General features: G+C 34.9%; 1 protein-coding gene across 4 annotated transcripts in view; it reads left to right on the top strand.

The window, feature by feature from the left end:
• The first annotated feature begins 76 nt into the window (after positions 1 to 76).
• Positions 77 to 22,633, top strand: part of Wdhd1 (WD repeat and HMG-box DNA binding protein 1) — a 51,099-nt gene continuing 28,542 nt past the window's right edge. For all 4 annotated transcript variants that reach the window (XM_074067970.1, XM_074067972.1, XM_020175567.2 and 1 more), the window contains exons 1-13: positions 77 to 448; positions 2,743 to 2,854; positions 6,987 to 7,138; positions 7,863 to 7,974; positions 8,148 to 8,198; positions 9,125 to 9,220; positions 10,216 to 10,308; positions 11,158 to 11,264; positions 11,500 to 11,641; positions 15,009 to 15,219; positions 17,734 to 17,912; positions 19,217 to 19,401; positions 21,584 to 21,825. In XM_074067970.1, coding sequence (XP_073924071.1) covers positions 372 to 448; positions 2,743 to 2,854; positions 6,987 to 7,138; positions 7,863 to 7,974; positions 8,148 to 8,198; positions 9,125 to 9,220; positions 10,216 to 10,308; positions 11,158 to 11,264; positions 11,500 to 11,641; positions 15,009 to 15,219; positions 17,734 to 17,912; positions 19,217 to 19,401; positions 21,584 to 21,825 — 1,759 coding nt within the window. In that variant the 5' untranslated portion in view covers positions 77 to 371. The remainder of the gene's footprint in view (positions 449 to 2,742; positions 2,855 to 6,986; positions 7,139 to 7,862; positions 7,975 to 8,147; positions 8,199 to 9,124; positions 9,221 to 10,215; positions 10,309 to 11,157; positions 11,265 to 11,499; positions 11,642 to 15,008; positions 15,220 to 17,733; positions 17,913 to 19,216; positions 19,402 to 21,583; positions 21,826 to 22,633) is intronic.

Here is a 22,633-nt window from a genome sequence, read left to right as displayed (position 1 = left end):
GACGCCACCACCCCGCGACCTCCGTCCGGACCCGCGCTGGGCGTGGGCGGGCTGCGCAGGCGCAGTGTGGCAAGCGCGCCCGAGCGCGGGAAGCGGCGGTGCGCGGACGCTGGCTTGCTGCTCTCTGCTCTACCTTCCCCGGGCGTGGATGCTGGCTTCCCTGGCGCGCGCTCATTCCCACTGCCCGCACCTGCCCCAGAGTAGTGTGTCCCCTGCTCGGCTTGCTGTGTGACAGACCTTCCGCTGGTGCCACTCGGGTTGGAAAAACGGGGCTGCGGAGAGCGTGCCCGGGAGGAGACGAGCCTCCCCCTACCTCAAAATAAAAAAAACGCTAGCTTTTCTAAGCCACTTCCAGGAAGGGAAAGGAAAAGATGCCGGCCATACAGAAGCCGATGAGGTATGGACATACAGAAGGACACACGGACGTCTGTTTCGATGATTCTGGGAGGTAAGGTTCTTTGAGAAACGAAAAGGACAATTCGGGTGTAACTCTTAAGTCAATAGAAAAATGACTCGTGCACACAGAGAGGAATAATGTTGAAATCTAAGGGGAAACAGATAATTCCTGGTTTTTTTTTTTTTTTTTTTTTTGCTTCGGACTGTCATGGTAATTTTAGTATGTCAGAAAAGTTAAAATGTTATTTCCAGAGCAGTTGGAAAGAGGCGAGGCGAGCTCCCCCCACCGCCCCTGTTTTCATTTCTCTGCGTCTGACATTAATTTTGTGACAAACTGGATGCTCCTGTTTGTCACATTCAGTGGTCCGTGTTGTGTTTGGTTTGCTGTCCTCCATTGGCTTTAGTGATGTTCTTTCTCTTAAACTTTCTGACCTTTATTTTTTCTTTTTTCTTTCTTTCTTTTTTTTTTTTTTAAGTTTCCTCTGCTTAATTCCTAAACAGTGATATTTTCCTAGGGTTATTCTGGTCCCTTTCATCTTTGTAAACCCTATGCCTAAGAAGGTCTGTCCAGTTCTGTGGCTTGCACTGCCACTCCTATGTTGATTGATTAACTGAAAGGAATATTTGTGTGTCTACTCTGCTGGGGACTAGATATACAATAGTGCAAACAAGGCATGATCTTTTCCTTTATTGAGCTTAAGGTCTTTCTGGGTTGATTGGCATTGAGCTGCAGTTAACCACAAAAATAAATGCATATTTAGAAATGCACATAGATATACAACTATATGTGCAGTGATAAGTATATGGGAGGGGAAGCTGATCCAATTTGAGGCAGTAGGGAAGGCTTTTTGAGTAAGTGTTTCTTGGATGTGATCTGAAGATTGAATAGGCATTAGGAAGTATAAAAGGTGTAGCAGGGGGGTGGTGATTCTGGCATCTAAGCAGAGGGAACTCTGATGTTGAAAGGCTCAGTGCAGCCAGGGACCATGGTATGCCCAAGAATTAAAAGAAAGCTATTGATGCTAAACTGTAGAGGGAGGCTGAGGTTGATGAGAGATGAATCTGAAGGTAAGCAGGGAGTGCCCTATGCAAGGCCTTCTGGTTTTATTAAGGAATCTTGTTTTTATTCTGAAAGCAGTGGGAAGGCATTGAAGGTTTGAAGCAGGGAGTTGTGATTAGTCTCTTTTTTTTTATATGAAGCATGAATTAGAAAAGGAGCAGGAAGGGATGCAGACTGTTACATTTTTATTTCGATGGTGATGGAAACTTGAACTAGAGTGGGTATGGGTGGGGAGAAAACAGGATATAGTCAAGAAATATTTAAAAGGTGAAGTCAACAGGAAGTTTCAGATATTAAGGACAAAGAGAGGTGTCAGGGATAACATCTGTGTTTCTGGATGCTCCAGTTGGAGAAATGATGCTGTCACTTGCAGGTGTTGGAAATACTTGACACTTGAGAATTCACCATTAGATTTAGCAATGTGGAAGCCATTGGTGATCTTGAGCAAGATTTATAGAGTGGCAAGGGTTGAAAACCTTGTTGGAGTGGATTCCAGAGGATGGAAGAAGAGGAATTTGAACTAGTGAGGATGACATTTTCAAAGAATGAATGTGGTTGAATGGGAATGTGGGGTCAGGAAAGATTATTTTGGTTTTTGCTTAAGGGGAAATAGATTATTAGCATATATGTGAGTGGAGATGACCTACCTAATAGAGAGTGAGAAGTTGATGTTATAGTAGAAGGAGGAGGAATTGCTAAAGTGATGTCAATGAATAGGTGAGAAAGACTTGGTTCTAGTACACAAGGAAAGTGACTGACCAAAGAGATGGGAGTGTAGGCAAATAAATAAGGGTAGGGAAGGTGACCTAGGTGGATGGAAAGTAATGTGAACAATTACCATAGATTGCTTCTGTTTTCTGAGTGAAATTATAAGCAAAGTCATTAATTGAGAGTGGGGGAAGAGGTGAAAGTTTAAAGGAAGAGGAGGAGGTATGAGATAAATTGTTAGGAGAGGGAAAGTTAAATGGACTAGGAAAATGTAGTTGGATTGCAGAGTAGCACTCACTGCCTACTTCAGGTGGTAGTGAAGTAAAGGTGAGACCCGATAACCTGCTTGTATGTTTTTCTTCAACCATTTGTAGTTTATTGTTTAAATACAAATCTAAAAATTCTTTCATCTGATAAAACAGGAAACTAGCAGTCCTTGTTAGTAAAGTTTATTCGTATAAACTGAGAAAAACTATTGGCTAATGCCTTGTTTTATTTGAAAATATATAAAGATAGCATTCCAAAAAAATTAATGTGCCTAAAGCAGAATGACTTTGATGCCTGTATTTTCTTTACAGTTGTATTGTGACTTGTGGAAGTGATGGTGATGTGAGAATTTGGGAAGACTTGGACGATGACGATCCTAAGTCCATTAATGTTGGAGAAAAGGCGTATTCGTGTGCTTTGAAGGTAGTAGAGACAGTTACAACATGGCATGAGAAATGATAGTGCCATGTGATTTTTATGCTTGGGTGAAAATATTTTTATAGAAGTTCTGTTTTGAATGTAGATATACCTTTTTGTTTGTTTGTCTTATGAAATAATATGCAAGATATGTACTAATGCCATAACTTGCCTAAGAATTTTAAAGATAAAATATGAAAGATTTACTAAACATGATGAATAGATATTAATGGTGAGCCAATTAAAATATACACAAGAAAGTTTGGTATTTTTAGCTCATTGTTGTGGTTTGAATGTGTCCACCAAAAGCCTGTGTTACAAACTAATCCCCAACACAGTAGTGTTGGAAGGTAGGGCCTAATGAGAGATGACAGGCCATGAGGACTCTGTCCTCATGAGTGGATTAGTGCCATTATCCTGGAAGTGGGTTTGTTATTGTGAGAATGAGCTCATTAGAAAAAGGTGAATTGGGTCTTCTTATTCTCTCTTGCCCTCTCTTTGTCTTTGGCCATGGGATGACTCAGCAAAAGGTCCTTATTAGATGCCAGTTCCTTGACTGTGGACTTAACGAGCCTCCAAAATCATGAGATCATGAGGAAATAAATTTCTGTTGATTGTAAATTACTCAGTCAGTAGAATTGGTATAGCAGCACAAAATGGACTAAGATACTCACTATCTAGAATACTTAAGAAATTATTCAAGAAGATAGGAATGTTTCATTAGCTTTTTCAAAACCTCTGTATGTGTACCTATTTCACATGTTTCTAATGTTTTGTGAGACAAATAATGGGAATGAGATATAGATTTCTTAGAGAATGAAAACATATTTTCAGAAGGCTTTGGAAATTAAATACCTGCAAACCACTAAGAGGCTGGGTGTGTGGCTCAGTGGGAGACTGCTTGCCTAGCGTTCATGTGGCCCTGAGTTTGGTTCCCAGCATCACAAAAATAAGTAAATAACAATAATGCAGAAAAACCACTAAGATTTTTATTTGTGATGAATTTTGACTGTATTGCATTTGGCTAGAAAAAAAATCTTCCTACCGGATTCATATTTTTCCAAACTCAGGCTCATTAAGGTAGATGAGATAGTCTTTTAGATATTCTAGATATTCTTTTTGAAATGATTACATATGATGGAAAAATAGATTCCTAGAAACAAAAATACAAATGACCAAAAATCAAAGAATGCAAATTAAACAACTGGGTATTTTTTTTCCTCCATCAACTTGGCAAGAATGAAAAATATTTCTAATCCCAGTAATAGTGAGTGCTTGGAGAATTAAGTATTATACACAGTTGCTGGAAGCATAAGTGAGAAGCCTTTTTTAAAAAAGCAAATTGAGCCAGTTGTGGTGTCTCATGCCTGTAATTCCAGCTACTTGGGAGGTGGAGATTGGGAGGATTGCAGTTTGAGTTCGGCCCAGGCAAAAGGTTAGCGAGATCCCATCTTAGTCAACAAACTAGGTCTGATGGTACATGTCTGTGATCCCAGCTACATGAGAGGCAATAGGTACGGTCTGAAGCCAGTCCTGAAAAATAGTTAAAACCAAGAAAGCAACTTTGGACATGGCTCAAGTGGTAGAGCATCTGCCCAGCAAGTGTGAGGCACTGAGTTCAAACCCCACTACTTCTTAAAAAAAAAGAAAAGAAAGAAAGAACTAACTGATACCATGTATCAAAATTATAATACACAATCATTTTCAGCTTTTCTCCCCATGAAAATACTTCCAAGTTTATGAGGACAAAGATACTAGTAAAACTATTGTTTGTAATGGCAGAAGTTAGAAACAATTAAGGGGCCTTCAACAGAGAAGTAATTTTATAAATTTTGGTAGTTATACAATGAAATACCATAACCACTAAAAAGGAAATACATATATTTGCCTCTGAAAAGATTTTTACAATTAAGTTGAAAATAAGAAAGTAAGTTGCAGAACAGTCTATGTAGTGTAGTGTTATGCTTGTTAAAATTTTTAAATGAATGCATATGTTTATGTGGATATAGAAAATAGTTAAGAATATGTAACCTATGCTTGCCCAGTCCCACCATATGACGGCCAACCTAGTCTCAGAGTGCTGCAGAGCCCCACCAGCAAGAAAGCTCTCACATTTGTGGTCTACCTGACTTTGAACTTTTCAAACTCCAGAACTGTAAGAAATAATTTTTTTTAATTTTTATTTTTTGACTTTTTCGAGGCAAGGCTACTATGTAGTTCAGGCTGGCTGCAAACTCATGATCCTGGGATTACAGACATGTGCCACCATGTCCAGTTAGAAATAAATTCAAAAAAAATTTTTAAAAACTACCCATTTAGGCACCAGTGGCTCACGCCTATAATCCCAGCTATACGAGAGGTTAAGATGAGGAAGATCATGGTGCCAGGCCAGCTTGGTAGGAAAAAGTTCCTCAGACCCCATTTCAACAACAAAAAGCTAAGCACAGTGGCACCAGCCTGTTCCCAGCAGGAAGCTTAAAATAGGATGGTAGGCCAGCCTGAGCAAAAAGCAAGATCTTACCTCCAAAGTCATCGGAGCAAAAAGGGCTGGAGGTGTGGCTCAAGAAGTAGTGAACCTGCCTTATAAGTTCAAAGCTGTGAGTTCAAACCCCAGGACTGCCAAAAAAAATTTTTTAATGAAAAAAAAAAAAAAAAAAAAACCTAGTCTGTGGGTCTGTGATATTCAATTAGAAAAATGGAAACCAGATTAAGAACCGATGCTTCACATAGGGAGGGAACCACATGGGCCAGAAAAGAATCATAATCAGATGAACAGGAATTGTCCAAGACTTAATTACAGCTCTGGCCAAAGCCCACAGAAAGGCTAGCTTTCTAGCATAGGTATGCTGCACAAAAGGCCCAAATTACCCCCTGGGTGTGGGGGCTACTATAGAACAAAAGAAAAATGTACCAACTACTCCATTGTAAAATTAAATGACAAAATGGCCATGCTTTGTGAAGTACGCCCCCTCCCAAAAGAAAGGTATAGTCAACATGAACCTGATTCTGTTTAATTAAATAGAGCCGACACCAAACCTCTCCACTACCCCCTTTTCTATCATTTATTCAATGAAAGTTTTCAGGAAGCATATATCAAATTCTAATACTGATTGCCACTGGAAAGTAAGTAAGGGAGTGTTTAATTTTTATTTAACTTTTTATCACAGAAAAAGTTAAGTGGTTAATGAATGCCTGTGTAGCTACTTCTTAGCTTCATCAATTATCAATTCAGAACCAATTTTGTTTCATCTATATTCTTACTCACTTCCTCTCTTTACTTTACAGTCAATCCCAGACATTGTATTATCTCATCCTAAATATTTCAAATATGTATTGCTAAAAGACAGTTTTAAAAAACATGAAAACAATACCACTATTATGTCCAAAAAAATACAATAGGACTTTAATATTAAAAAAAAAAGAATATGTAACCTAAAGTAATGTAGATTTATTGTCCAGTCATAAGAGTAGGAAACTCTGCTTAGGGCTCTTTAATATTTTTTTTTCTATGATAAGTATATGTTGCTTTTGTGTATATAGGACTAAGGAAGAAAAAAGTAAGCAAAATTTTGTACTGCTGTAACAAATTGCCTTAAAACACTTACTCTGATGTTAAACTTTACCCTATTCCAAAAAGACGTAATTTTATTGAGGGATCTTGGGCAATGCTGACATCCTGCCTTCTCACATCTTCCTTTCTTATTGAAACTGTTTTCTCTGTAAAACTCTTGTGAACCCCCTTCATTTTTGTGACATTTGGAATTCATAGAAATACTACTTAAATGTTTTTCTCTCCCTCTTTTTTTGTTTTGGCCATACTAGGGGTTGAGCTTGGCCTCACACTTGCTAGATCATTGCTGTACCCCTTGGGCCAGTCCGCCAGCTGGAAATGTTTTTAACAAAAGTAAAAGAGAAATCACAGGCTGAGAGATAAGCTGGTGGAGGTAGTATTAAGTTTTCTAAAGCTAGCAATTTTTTCTTACTTTCAGTTTTCCAGTCAGGTTGTGCACTGGTTATTTTTTTTCTTGACATAAACTATGTTTATGAGATTTTCTGTTTCTTACAGGGTTTTTTATTGTAGAGAGTCTATCAACTAATTTGGGTTTGTTATGCCAGTGTTTATTATTATTATTTTTAGAATGGAAAATTGGTCACTGCAGTTTCTAACAATACTGTTCAAGTCCACACATTTCCTGAAGGAGTTCCTGATGGTATATTGACTCGATTCACTACAAATGCAAACCATGTGGTGTTTAATGGGGATGGTACTAAAATTGCTGCTGGTTCAAGGTAAGGCTGTCTGACATCAAAAAAGAAATAATGTTGAAAGGCAACATTCATTTGTTCCAGGGTAATATTTTTAGAACACTGGACTTTGTCCATTTATTTTTACTTGTTATTGTCAAATCTTTAGTAAAAGTTTCTTTAATTTTTCCCAGTGCTGGGAATCACATTTAGCAAAAGTTTTTGAGTATAAATTTGTGATTTTTTTTTGTGTGTGTGTGTGTGTGTGTGTGTGAATTGAAATACATTGCTTTGCAGACAGCCTATTCAGTAAACGATGAAAAAGACTGGGAAAGGTGATAGCTTGATATAAATTTTAAAATTATTTTAGGTTCAGCCTGTGTTGTAGTACAATCAGATTTTTGCAGATTCCTTTGATGCTTATTTTTCATAAGAAAAACATGCAATTGGTTCAGTTGCTGAGGTGTAGTGAAACATAGTACTTTTAAAAATGGTTGTGGCCATAATTAGATTAGCAAATAATAGAAGCTTAGGATGTAACTAAAGAAGCCATTTAGGAAGTATTTATATTTTAACATAATGGGAAATCTTGACTTGTGTTTTCAGCATCTTTATGAAGCAAAACTAAAAGGCAAGTCATTAAATTTGGGTACTAAATTTTCCAGATTGCTACAAAGACATTTTAACATTCAGTCTTGTGATTATGAAAGTCATGGGAGAGACTTTTGTATTGCCATTTATTTACGTGCATTACTCTTACTGTTCATAGTGATTTTCTTGTCAAAATTGTGGATGTGATGGATAGTAGCCAACAGAAAACATTTCGAGGGCATGATGCCCCTGTTTTAAGTCTTTCTTTTGATCCAAAGGACATCTTTCTGGTAATTATTTTTTCCTCTCTTTTTATGTTTTTCCTAAAGATATTTAAAATTTTGAGAGAATTAGCAGATAACTTTACCCCTTTAGTGAAAGGCTATTTGATTGAATCAATTGAACCAATTTCCATGTAGTATTATGGCTATAATTACAGAGAAATGTATTGTTTGTTCTGCAGACATCAGCTAGTTGTGATGGATCTGTCAGAGTGTGGCACATTTCAGATCAGGTAAACTCATCAATTTGAATTTAATATTTTTTGCCCATTTCTGTCATATATTGGGTATTACAAATTATAGGGTCGAAATGGTTATTTTTCTTTATAGTTTGTTTCTCTGAGTAGCATTAAGATTGTTTTTGTGATCAAATTCCAGAATAATCTGATGCAATAATAAGTATCTTAAAGACTAATTGCTTTTATGCTTTAAACAGGGGAATGATAGATTTGTATTTCATTTTTAAGCTTTGAAAATCAAGAGGGAATTCAGTCATTGTATATTTATAAGATAGCTACCATATGTTGAGTCTGGGATTAGATGTTGGTGATATAAAAATAAATAAGGCACAGGCCACACTTGATTTGGTGAGTCATACATACATCTTATTCTAACCGAGCCTGTTACAGGTTTTAAAGGCTATATGAAGAAAATGCACTCTGGACTGGCAAAGGGAATGACTAAGTCTTCCTGAGGCAGTCAGGGTGGATTTGGTATTTCTAGAAATAAATGTGGCTGATGAGAAAAATAGCCCCTACAGATAAGCCTTAGTAGCCATAGTTCCTTCCCCTCATTCTTGGACTATTTAGTCTGACTTTGACACCTTAACATTTTATGGTAGACTTTTCAAGTTTTATTTATTTTTGTAGACTTATTAAAAATTTAATATATTGGGGTGGGTGTTTTTGGGGGGGTGCATCTTTATTCAGTGAGTATATTGCTGCTTATTCTGCACAGAAAATACTTAAATACTTTTTTTTTAAGATTCGTACTCTTCATATATCTGAAGTACTTAAAATAAATGTGGGTTAATCAGGTATTAAGTGCAGAATGTTGCTTTTTTCTGAGTTTGAAGAAATCACTGGTTAAATGTACTCAGTTATGCATGTATTTTGGGGAGGATTTTCATAAAGAGAAATAAATTTTCTTTTTTTATCAGACATGTGCTATTAGTTGGCCACTACTACAAAAGTGCAATGATGTAGTAAATGCAAAATCCATCTGCAGGCTTGCTTGGCAGCCAAAAAGTGGGAAGGTAAATGGCTTTTATTTTCCAGCCTTTGAATTAGCTCTTCTAGTCCTTGTCAACTTTGAATATGTAACTAGGTTTTTGTTTGTTTGTTTGTTTGTTTCATTGGCAGTATGGGAATTGAACTCAGGACATCGTACTTGCTAGGCAGGCACAGTACCACTTAAGCCACTCTGCCGGTTCTTTTTTGTGTTGGGTATTTTTGAGATAGGGTCTTGTGAACTGTGTGCCTGGCTGGCTTTGAGTCTTGATTCTCCTTATCCCTGCCTCCCAAGTAGCTAGGATTATAGGCATGAGCCATTGGCACTCGCCAGTTTGGTTTTTTTTTTTACTAATCTGGAATTTGGAAGAATATCTAGGAAGATAAATGTTTTTTTCCTCAAGATTTTAAAAGAATTCTGGTTTTATTTCCTTCCAGCAAATGAGGTGAATTTTTAGATGAAAAAAGCCTAGATTCCTTTAGGAATAATATTAAAAGTACTAGTAACTATTAGTTCTTTGTTTTTCATAGCAAGCAATAGAGTGATTATCTTCCATTTTTTCCTTACCAAAATTTTTTAAGTTGGAGCTGGGTGCCTATGGCTCATGCCTGTAATCCTAGCAACTTAGGAGGCAGAGATCAGGAGGATCCCAGTTCAAAGCTGGCCCAGGCAAATAGTTTGTGAGACTCTGTCTCGAAAAACCCATCACAAAAAAGGGCTGGTGGAGTAGCTCAAGCCTTGAATAGGTCAAGCCCCAGTACCACCAAAAAAAAAAAACCAAAAAATTTAAGTTGGACTGGCGGAGTGGTCTAAGTGGTAGAGTGCCTACGCCTGCCTAGTAACCATGAAGCCCTGAGTTCAAACTCCAGTACCGCAAAAAAAAAAAAATTTAAGTAATTTTCTAGTTGCAGCTTTGCCTTTATGTTTTATAAATTTATCTAGATGAATTTTATCCTTTTTTCTTTTCAAATTGAATTTAATGTATTCTTTTACTTAAATTATTTTGATCTTTCCTCATAGTTATTAGCAATTCCTGTGGAAAAGTCTGTAAAGCTATACAGAAGAGAAACTTGGAGTAATCAATTTGATCTTTCAGATAGTTTCATCTCTCAGGTAGGTTTTGTAAGTGACTCTTAAGTAGGCTTAAATGTAGGGAACATTTAATGCATATTTCACTAAATACAGTTGCAGTTAAATGTTATGGGAAGTGGAGAACAGCTCCGATTGTTGTATGTGTCTGCTTTCTCTCCCTCTGCCTCCTTCATAACTGGGCACTAGATAGATCTTGGCTAGGTCTTACATGACCTTTTTCCTTTGAGTTTTGATTTAAAACCTTTTAAGTTCTAAGAAATAAAATTTAACCCTAGCATAGCATTAGAGCAAGTTAATCTTAAATTATTAGTGACTGGTGTTTATTGTAAAGTGAGTTTCACTGAGACTTGTGACCATAGTCTTTGGGATTTTAGAGTAAGTATGTTGTTAGTCTGCTCTCTCAGTTTTTCTCTCTCTCATTTTCTTATATCTCTCAAATTTTAGAGCAAGAAAAGTTACTGCTCTCTGTTTCCTCTCTTAGACCCACGTGCACACACGCATGCACACATATTTTAGAGTTAAGGGAGCATAGGCCCCGTAGGTCAGCTTTGGCTTATTCAGATTCAGTTCACTTACTGCCTCTCTTTCATCTCGAATGCTAAGAGGGCATTGTCTCTTTCCAGGATGGTAACATTTTACTTTTAAAATTGTGTGGGTATAATTTTCTCAAGGAAAAGTAGTATCTGCTAGTGATGGTTGAATATTGTTGAAAAAGAAAGTTAATAAAATAAGCAAACTTTGTCTTGTCATTTGTGTATCAAATATAATTAGAAATAATATAGACTAGGGACTTAAAAATTTAAATTTGGAGTAATAAAGTGAGTATTAGTTTCAAATTATACAACATTCTTATTTGTTTTTCCATTGTAGACACTCAATATAGTAACCTGGTCTCCCTGTGGGCAATACTTAGCTGCAGGTAGTATTAATGGTTTAATTATAGTTTGGAATGTGGAAACCAAAGATTGCATGGAGAGGTATGATTCAGTGTTTCTTTTTGTTCTTTTTAGCTCATTTCTTCTATTAGTTTCTTGTATTACTATGAAATATTTCAAAGTTTTGATTATTAATCAAAATGGTTATGTATAGATTATTTAGATTACATGGATTATCAGAAGCTGTTTAACCTTTTCGAACCAAAATTTGCCTAAAGAAATGCATAGTTTATATTTTTCTTGACAGTTTTTGAAGAGCTCACTTTTTAATTTTTAGGGTGAAACATGAGAAAGGCTATGCAATTTGTGGCCTGGCATGGCACCCTACTTGTGGTCGAATATCTTACACTGATGCAGAGGGAAACCTTGGTCTCCTGGAAAATGTTTGTGACCCCAGTGCAAAGACATCAAGAATTAAGGTAATATGTAATATGGTAAAACAGATTCTTCCAGCTGTTTCTGAATTTGTGTGGATTTAGAAAACACAACAAACTACCTTATTTTCTTGTGAAGTTATATTCACGTTTCTACCTTAGATGTTCAGTAATTATCTATAATAAAGAAAACTTTTTTTTTTCCTTATATTAGAGATTGAATTCAGGGCCTTGTGCTTGCTAGGCAAGTGCTCTACCACTTCAGCCATGCCCCTAGTCCTAAACTTTTTCAATCTAATGTTTCCTGAGTATAGGAAGCTTTCTCTCCCACATAAAGCCTGTCCCAGGAATTTCCTTTGTGAGATATTATTTTAGTGTCTTGGTATTCTGAAGATTGTTAGTAGTTAAAACTTAGAATTAATAACTTTAACAGGTTTCAGTTGTCCTACAAACTTTTTCTGCTCTTAATTAGGCTTAGCTCTTAGAGCTACCTCCCCATGTACCTCCTTTGCTTAGTAACATAACCTTACAAAGTACCTTAAATTGTTACCTATTTTTTGTTCATTATTCACCCTGCTTGGCAAATGCACCTTTACATATTTCAAGTCTTGGTTTAGACTTGAGTTAAAGGTTGCAGACAAGATATGCATGCATTTGTCTCTGCTCCTTCTAACCCCTATTAAAACTACATTAAAGAAAAAAATTTTAAATGACTAATTGCATAAGGATAAAGAATACAGTTAAGTAATGATAGGAATTAAGTTTTAGAGGCTATAAAATACAAGGGTGGTTAGAAACTAGCTTCTCAAACAATTGGATCCTAAGGCTGCAGTGGAGGGAAACTTGAGGTTACAACCATTTACCTAACTAAATCCCCAAAGATTCAGAATTTGGTACCACTAGATACTTCTAAAAGTGAGGCTGAAAGTAATAGGGTTGATTTAATAAGCAAATAGAGTCCTCCATTCTCAATATCAGTGTGCACAGGATGGTAACTGCCCTCCTCCATCCTCACGTGTATTCTGGCAGAGTGTATATTCTCTGGGAAAAGTAAAGGAGAGAAGCTACTTGGTCCAGGCATTCTAGACACAGTTGAGTGGCATTAGCTTGGGGGAATAGGGAATACTGTACTGAAAACAGGATTAAATGAAAGTGGAGATGCTTGAATGTTGAAATCTAAGCTCGCTTGTACTTGGCTTCCAGAACATTTTCATCTGGCCTTAGGCTCTTCAGGGAGGAAATTGGAAAAATCATCTTTGGGGAATCTGTCCCAGTAGGGCTTAAAGAGAGAAGAGATAAATCTTAACTCCAGGGAAAACAAAAAGTTATAAAAGAAAGGAAATATAAGCATAATATATGCATCTGTAAAGTGGAGATAGAAATTGTACGTATGACTTAGGGTTACTGTGAGGATTAAATGAATTATGTGTATCTAGTACAGCACCTTACAAGGCTGTTATTTTTATTCAGCTATGGATAGCATTTACATATTCATAGCCTAAACATACTCTTGATTGAGTCAAAATGAGACTATACCTGCATACAGTGGAAGGATTGGGGTAGGAGAGTAGTGTGCTTGCATACATGGGGTTGGAGGTGGCTGTAAAAGGACACCACATCCTCATTTTCTATAGAAGAGAATTAGCAGGACCTGTTAAACAGACTAGGACTAAAACTGGAAAATCAAAAAAATAGTCCTAGAATATTATTTACAAGTATGGAAGAAAATGTCTAAGACACTAAAAGAGCTGGAAAGATTTACTGTGCAGAGAAGTTAAGTTGGTGCCTATGTAGAAGACTGTTTTCATTTGTATAATAAATCTTGTAAAACTGTTTGACTAACATATATGTGTGTAATGATTACAAACAAAACACAAACTGAGACATGGCTCAAGTGGTAGAGCACTTGCCTAGCAAGCACAAGGTCCTGACTTTGATCCCCAATACTGCAAAAAAAAAAGTGTAAGTTAAAAAAAAAATTTTTAGTTCAATTCTTTAATACTTCTATCCAGAATTGACTACTTTTTTCTTTTTGCTTTAACTTTTCATAGTAACTATTTCTGTCATAACACCTGTTATTATTTTATATCCCTCATCATAAATATAAGGGAAAACCCAATTTTCCAATAAGAAAATCTTAAAGTTTTTGGAATTCAGTTCATAAACTTTTAGGTCTATAGCTAGAATGGTTAAATATCTTAAAGCATTTGGTTGTTAATTTAATTACTTACCAAATAATATGTTTAAATACATGAATTTAGAAGTACCTTTTTCCTGTTCTCTCGTTTTATTTAACATTAGTTTTCCAAAACAATTATGCTTATTTTCTTCTAAAATATTTGCGATGTATTCCTCTTTAATCCATAAATAGTTTTCTGGCTAGAATTTTATAGTTCCAAACTATAAATTTCCATTGGATTAATATTTGCAGTTTCATCCATCTTAGGAGTGATTTAGAATCACTGCAATTTATTTTGCTTACTGTTTCATTTTGTAAAGTGATTCAAAAATTTGTTTACAATGACATCCAACTCCTGCAATGACATATTTACATTCCTAGATAATGATTAAATCTATGTTGAATTTCTTTGCTTCTTTTCTATTTCTATTTGTTCTATAACTTGGTTACTATAAACATTTTTAAAAAACTAACTTTAACTGAGATGGTTTAAAACAAATGTGTAAAAAAGATATTACCTAAGTAATTATCTTGCTCAAAATAAAAGTAGATGAGGAGCTGGGTGTGGAAGGGTGAAGGTGGAAGGTGGGGTGGTTTTGAGTTCCAGGCCAGCCTGGGCTACATAAGGAGACCCTGTCTCATGAAAAAAACAAAACAAAACAAAAAAGTAAATGGGAGAATGTCCTTTTTTTTTAAGACTTTTTTATTGGTATGTATTAGTTGTACAAGGGGTCTTATTGTGACATTTCCATAGGGCTTATAATATTTCTTAATTAGACTCACCCTGTCTACTCTGGGGGATGTCTTAGACCGTGAGAAACTTTGTAGTGACTTTCTTATATTAATGAGAGGTGATTTCTACTATGGAGAATGACTTGAGGAATAAACTTATATACAGTACATGCTTACATGTCTGTCCCTGTAATCCTTCTCAGATTGCAAAGCATTTAAGGTAGGGATTGTATCTTATTATATAAATGTAAGTACAATCCTTATAAACAATGAACACATTTATATATTATATCACTGTTATTGCTTACTTGGCAGAGTGTGTAGCTATATTTCAAAAGATTGTCTTTTGGGGCTGGGTGTGTAGCTCAGTGCTAGAGCACTTGCCTACCATGCACAAGGCACTTGGTCTATTCCCAGCACTGCCACCACCAAAAAAAAAAGATTGCCTTTTAAGTGATTTAGTTTTACTAATATGTTTTAATTTATAATGATTTGTTTAAGGTATCTAGCAGAGTGGAAAAGGATTACAGTGATCTTTTTGATGGAGATGATACAAGTAATGCTGGTGATTTTCTAAATGATAATGCAGTTGAGATTCCGTCTTTTTCAAAAGGGATTGTAAATGATGATGGGAATGATGATGACCTCATGCTAGCTTCAAGTCGTCCTAGACAGCGAAGTTACATCCTAGAAGATGATGAAAACTCAGTTGGTATGATTTTGACTTTGTGCATGTAATAATCCACCATTTTCAATTTTTTATGAAAGCCATTATTTAAAGTAATTGAATTTGTAGAATATAGTTGAGGTGTTACTTCGACAGAGACTTATGACATTAATTCCTATGTTAAAAAAAGAAAGTTTCAAATCAATGATGTGAGATGACTTTTATTCTGGAGAATGACTTGTGAGGAATATACTCTTACCTTATATTAGCAAACTATTTTCCTGCTTTAGCAAGCTAGGAAAAGAAGGAATTAAATCCTAAACAAGGGAAAGGAAGAAAATAATATAATTCATAATTCAATTAAATTGATAGCAGAGAACTTACAGAGCAAGTCATTGAAACCAAAAACTTGTTCTTTAAAAACACCAATAAAATTGATAAGTCTCTATCCTGACAGAACAAGGAAGAGACAAGTTATTAATAAGAAAAAAACTTAATAACATGAGGATTGAAAGAAAGGCTGTCACTATAGGTCATAGAGCCTTAGGCTAATTCAGTATGGTAGCCATTAGTCACATGTGGCTATTGAGTATTTGAAATATAGCTAGCTCAAATTGTGAAGTGTTACAAGTGTCAAATAAAACCAAGTAAGATTTTGAGAATAGTATGGAAATGAAAATGTTCAGCTTAAAATTGAAACATTACTCAACTTACTTTTTTTTTAAGATAGCCATCGTACTTCTTTGTGCACACTCACATTTTAGCATATAGAACTTTTTAAAAAGAATCTGTAAAGGTCAAGATTTAATAAAATTAAGTGTTGAGTGCATGTTGAAACAATATTGTAAATTGGTATAAAAATTATTAGCTGTTTTTACTTTTGTAAATGTAATTACTATAAAGTTTAAAATTACATACATAATTCATTCTACAAGAGAGCACTCTTATTGATACCTAAAGGATAACAGGAGAACATTATGAAAAACTTTGTGCCCATAAATTCAACAATTTAGATGAAACGGACAAAGTCTCTGAAAGATAGAAACAACTAAGCTAATTTAAAAAGAAATAGATGATCTGGGGGTTTGACTGAAGTGGTAGAGTGTCTACCTAGCAAAAAGAAATAAATAACCTTAGTAGTATTGTATCTTTTAAAGAAATTGAGATTATAATTTAAAACCTTCAATTTAAAGTACCTAGAACATATTTGAACATTATCTAGCAAAGTGTCAATGTAGTGGTGAATTGTCCTCATTTAAATCATACGGATTTATAGAACAGTGTTCCTCAAGTAATTTGGTCTCAGGAGACTTTTATGCGCTAAAAAAATCTTGAGGACCGCTAAAGACTTTGTTTGAAGAGTTAGTTCTATTTTTATTTTCCATGTTAGAAGTTAAAGCTGAGAAGTTTTTAAAAGACTTACTTAAAAATAGCATTAGTAAATTCATGTACACGTGGATGATTTTTTTAAATGAAAAAAGCAGAAGAGTGGCCTTGTACTCTTTGTAATGTTGGACACAGAAGACAGCTAGATTCTCTTGTCTGCCTCTGTACTAACTCCACTGCCATACATTGGTTTTGCTTAAAATATATAAAGAAAATTTGGCTACACACAAATAAGTAAAAGGAGAAGTATTTTAAAAGCCTGTCCAAACAATTGTGGATGTTCTTTGATACGGCACCAAAACACAGCAGATAATTAGTTTTGTAACAGTTACTTGCAATGTGGAATCTGGCAGCTGCAGTAAACTCTATTATATTGGTCTAACTTGAACTTGGAATGGAATTTTTTTAAACCATGTTTTATTTTACAACATACACATTGATAATTTACTGGTTCACTCCGGTTTAGACCTTCATATTGATACATTTCCTATATCCAATATAAGTATATTTGTTAGTATCATTGCCAGTCTTATCAGAAGTTATTAAATATTAGAAAGTTGGCAAGCTCATGATGGCAAAATACAGATTTTTTTTACCCCAATATTCTAGGTTTTGCTTGGAAGCTCAAATATATCTTTGGCAACAAGTTCTGTCAGTTATTTATTTTTTTTTAATGACAGACTCACTTCATTCATTTCCAAGAAAATTTTTGCCACATGTCCAGGTTTGAATAATCATAGCTTCGCTGACATTTGATGAAAAATCATTTGTTCAGCTTACAATTGAAACATTACTCAACTTACTTTTTTTTTTTTAAGATAACCATTGTACTTCTTTGTGCACACTCACATTTTAGCATACAGAACTTTTAAAAAAGAATCTGTGTAAAGGTCAAGATTTAATAAAACTAGCATTTTTACCAAAAGTGCGTAGTGGCTAACAATGAAATACTGCTAATATAGTTTGGTGCCACTGCCTTGATTAAGGCTAAGGCACCATTGGTTTCACCCACCAGTGCTTTTGTACTGTCTCTGTATCTCTAACATGGTGAAAGAAGCGAGTGGTGTGTCAGCTATCATTAAGTATGAGGGGAAGGGTTGTTAGATTCCATAATGCTTTTCTTTCTCCAGGCTGTTGGTATTGATGATTGCCTTGTAATTCTTCCTATTGTAGATGTTACAGTGCTAAAGTCTGGTCTTCCTAAAGAAGAGGAGGACGATGATCAGGCAGGCAGTATTCATAATCTACCAGTCACATCTCAGAAGCCATTGTATGATGGGCCCATGCCAACTCCCCGACAAAGGCCATTCCAGTCGAGTTCTACACCCTTACATCTCACACACAGATTCATGGTAAGCTTTACATCTGCACTTAACTTTAAAAATAGTTTTTCATCATCTTTTCTTACTATGTTTATTTTGTTGGCTAACAAATATTTTTATAAAACCTGATTAAATGAGTTGGAGCACTTTGGTTGATTATAATTTGTGGTTGATTTATTTTATGTTAACTCTTAGGTTTTAACTTTATTTTAAGATTATTGCTGAAAATCATGTTAAATAAAATTCTGCTTTGCAAAAATGACATAATAGACCTAAATATACATGACTGTGTCTTGTACTATCTCTTAGTATACTTGTAAACCTTATTTCTTATATTTGTTTTTATATAGACATATTGATTCTAAAACAACTACTTGTTGGAAGATGTTTTTAGAAGGCAACTCCTAGTATAATGTATTAGAAGGTGAGGAGTAGTATAAAAAAATACTGTGTGCCACTTTCTCCACACATTGGAATGTGAGCTTAATGCGAATAGACATTATCCTTTTATTTTTGTTTTTCACTGATATCGTAGGAATAGTGCAGTAGGAATTAATGAATTGATGAATGAAAATAATAGCCTTTTGCTTTAAATTTGAGAGCTTAAAAAGTAGTATTTCTATTTGTTGGTTATTTAGGTTTTCCACTTCTGATTTTACCTGTGGTCTTTTTTGAAAGATATAGGCCTGACATAAATTTTTATGTAAATAGTGATGTTCAATAATAAAACTTGACTGTCATTGGTAATGATTTATTGTAATATTTCATTAGTGTCAGTATTTTATTCTTAGTAATAGTTAACATTACTATACTGACAATGATTTTATTAGAAACACTAGAGTCTAGTGTGAGCCTATAGTTAACATTGGTGGAAGATAAGGTTTCCAGATGATGTCAATTTATGTTGACTTAAAAAATATATTTGTCCTATGCTATAAACTGTTAGGTGGAACAGAAAAATGATCTGTTGTCATTTGCTTCCATATCTATAAGTTTGGAAATGTTTCTTTTGAGGAATTTAATGATTCAGTTGTTCAAAGGCCAATTGTAAGTACTTTTTTGTAATGATTATGTTGTTTTTTTAAATGTTGAATACTTCATTTGTATACTAAATAGGTATATCTGTACCTTCTCATGAAGAAAAGAATAATTAGTAATTGTAGCTCAGATACTACTGCTGTATAAAACTAGAGTTCTATGAGCTGTGGCAGCTTATATAACCTAAACCATGATAAAGATTGAATTTCAGTATTTATAATTTGTAGTAGTGTAGCCCAGTGATTCTAGGAACTTCAGTTTTTCTCAGACCTGTATTTAATTTTGTATGTTTGTAGGTGTGGAATTCTATTGGAATTATTCGTTGCTATAATGATGAGCAAGACAATGCCATAGATGTGGAGTTCCATGACACCTCCATACACCATGCAACACACTTACCAAACACTTTGAATTATACAGTAGCTGATCTTTCCCATGAAGCTATTTTGTTGGCATGTGAAAGCACTGATGAACTAGCAAGGTAAATTCAAGATTGTTAGGAAGACTTGGCACTGTTGAACTGTTAGATAAAACTCTATCTTTATAGTATAAATCTTCAAAAGGAAGTGTTTGAATCAAACAGCACACCCTCAGAACATGTCTGCTTTGCTCTCATTGTCTTCTCAACATTCTCTAGCTACATGTCAAAATGACATGACATTTATAACAGAAGAGAGATATCTTCACTGTTATAACTAATACATGTTCATTGGAAAAACACAGAATTTTAAGGAAATGAAAATTTCCTTCACAATCCTGTTCTCAGATATGACTACTGTTAACAGTTTGGCATGTATCCTTTTAGATATCTTTCTATATGAATCCTACCTCTATTGAAGTATATTTCTATACCATAAAGTACAACCATTTTAGGTGTACAGTTTGATGAGTTAACAGATGCATATATACTCAGGAAGCCATACCACTGTAATCAAGATACAGAATATCTTTTAGTTCCCCAAAATCTTTTGTAGTTAATTCAGAACTGCTTTAGATAACTACTGATCTGGGTTTGTGTTTTTGTTTGTTTGGTTTTTTTTACTATAGATTAGATTTGAGACCTCTCTTTGAAAAAGTTTTTATTTACATTTTTTATCATCAGACACTAAGTGTATGAAGAGTTTCATTGTAAGATCTATAGATATATAAATATAGAGAAAAAATTCATGATAGAAAAGCATTGGTTGCAGAATGTTTTTTAAAATTTTAAAATGAGAATTACTTTTCTCATTTTATGAATTTATACCCAGATTCCCCTCTCTTAATCTCTTTTCTTGATACACTTGATGGATTTTACTATATCAGGTAATTTGAAATTAAAATCTTCCTTGCCGCTCATAAGATATGGTCCCTTGATGCTGGCAGAGAACTCAAGTGGTAGAGCACCTGCCTAGCAAGCGTGACACCCTGAATTCAAACCCCAGTACCATCAAAAATAATTTTAAAAAAGTATGGTCCACAAACTAGGGGAGTTGGGTGCCTAGGAATTTGGTGAAAATGCAGAATCTCAGACCCCACCCCAGCCCTTCTAAGTCAGAATCTGCATTTTTAACACAGTCTTAGGTAATTGAGTATATATTAAAGTTTAAGAAACATTATATTGGTTCATTTTAATTGGTGTCCTAATTTACACATTGTAGAATAAACTCAGCACTTAATTCATTTTTAATTAAATCAGTTTTTTTAAAATAAATCACTGGCTGGGGATGTAGCTCAGTGGTAGAGCACTTGTCTAGAATGTACAAAGCCCAAAGTTCCATCCCCAGCACCATTCAGTAACTTAGAAGTGAGTAAATCACCATTGACTCAGAATAGCTTGCATAACTAGAACATATATTTCCTTCTGGGATTTTGATTTTAGATACCTCTTTGTTCTCCTTACATATATCATTTCACAGCTCTATACAATATTAACTTTTTTAAAAAAATGAATATTAAGATTACTGTTCAGAAAATCACTAATACCTCTGATTTCAAGTTCTTACGGCATTTGTATTCTGAAGCTTAAAAGAACTTGTATTTGACAATAACTAACATTTATTTGTGTGCATATATATATATAAATGCCCAAAGGAAAAAGACTGGAAATACATTAAATTTAGCAGTGTTTAGTAGTCTTGCTTGTGGTACTATGTGTGATTTTTTTTTTCTTTATCTTCTTTGTCCTTCCATGTTAACTTTTTTTTTCTTTTGCAATGAGAGAACTATTGAACTTTTTAATACTTCTGTCTTTTTGAAATTTGGATTCTAGTTTTATATGCCTGTATAATAAGAATCACCCTTGTTTTTAGTCTGCCTTTTTGCATTTAAAATTATGTTCTGAGCATTTTCCTGTATCTTTTAAACATTCTTCAAAAACAGGACTTAATGGTTTAATATAGTTCATTTTAAGGGTATTTCATGGGGCTAGGAGTATGGTTTAGTGGTACATAGAGATTACCTAGCATGCTCAAGGTATTGGGTCTATCCCTTGCACCAGAGACAGATACACGGGGTAGGAGGGTGGTGTTCATAATAAGTTAAATTATTTAAAACCAATTCTTGTGCTTGTAGCATATAATAGAAAAATAAACTATTAGTTTTATTGCTAAGTATCATGATTAGTTATGTATCAAATACCCCATATAAAAGTTGGATTGCTTCTGCCTTCTTTTACTTTTTAGCAAGCTTCACTGTCTGCACTTCAGTTCATGGGATTCAAGCAAAGAGTGGATAGTAGATATGCCTCAGAATGAAGATATTGAAGCCATTTGTCTTGGTCAGGGATGGGCTGCTGCTGCCACTAGTGCCTTGCTCCTTCGGTTATTTACTGTTGGAGGTGTTCAAAAAGAGGTCTTCAGCCTTCCTGGGCCTGTGGTGTCAATTGCAGGACACGGAGAACAGCTTTGTATTGTTTATCACAAAGGTTGGTTTTTGTAGTTTGTATGGTGACCTGAAGTAAAATGGAGCTCACTTATGTTTTTTTGTTGTTGCTCTTTTTGTTTTGGACTATATATCTCCTGTTGCATTTATTTAGTATTTGCATCAGTATAATTCCCCTCCAGTCCCCACCCTCCCATACTTGGGGTTTGAACTTAGGGCCTTGTGCTTGCTAGGCAAGTGCTCTACTGCTTGAGTCACGCCTCTAGTCCCCTGATTTGTTCATAAACAATTCCATTGAAAATACTTTGTTCTCTTGGCTTCTGTGTCATTCTTCTCTTTTTTCTTCCTCACTGGCAACTCCTTTTTTGCCTCTTTTGTTGGCTCTTCCTTTTGTGCTGACCTTTTAGTTGAAATTAGCCCTTCTTCTCTAGTACTCTCTGAAGGTCAGGGATTTTGATGGGCTTAGCCACAGTAAAAAATAGATTCTGCATTGCTATTTTGTACACGTCTATAAGTGTAACTGAAGTAAAGGTCTCATGGATAATACTTACTATAAATTCCATTTTTCTTTAATGCTGGTTGCAATGCTAAATTACTATTATGACTCATGGGTCAAAAATGCAGTTTGCAGAACTACTCTAGGGCATTTTATCAAAATTCATGGTTTTAAATATATGTGTTCATTACTTTAATTTGATATGACCAGTTCTATGTTATTATGTCTTCAGATTTGCACATCCAGTTGCTCACTTGAAATCTGTATAGGGTTTTAACAGATATTCCAAAATTAACTTTGTCATAATAAAACCTTTGAATTTTTTTTCCTTTCATACTTGGTTCTTACATAGTTT

Source organism: Castor canadensis, chromosome 3 (genome assembly GCF_047511655.1).
Source record: "Castor canadensis chromosome 3, mCasCan1.hap1v2, whole genome shotgun sequence".
Taxonomy (NCBI): domain Eukaryota; kingdom Metazoa; phylum Chordata; class Mammalia; order Rodentia; family Castoridae; genus Castor; species Castor canadensis.
This window is presented reverse-complemented; position numbering and strand designations above follow the sequence as displayed.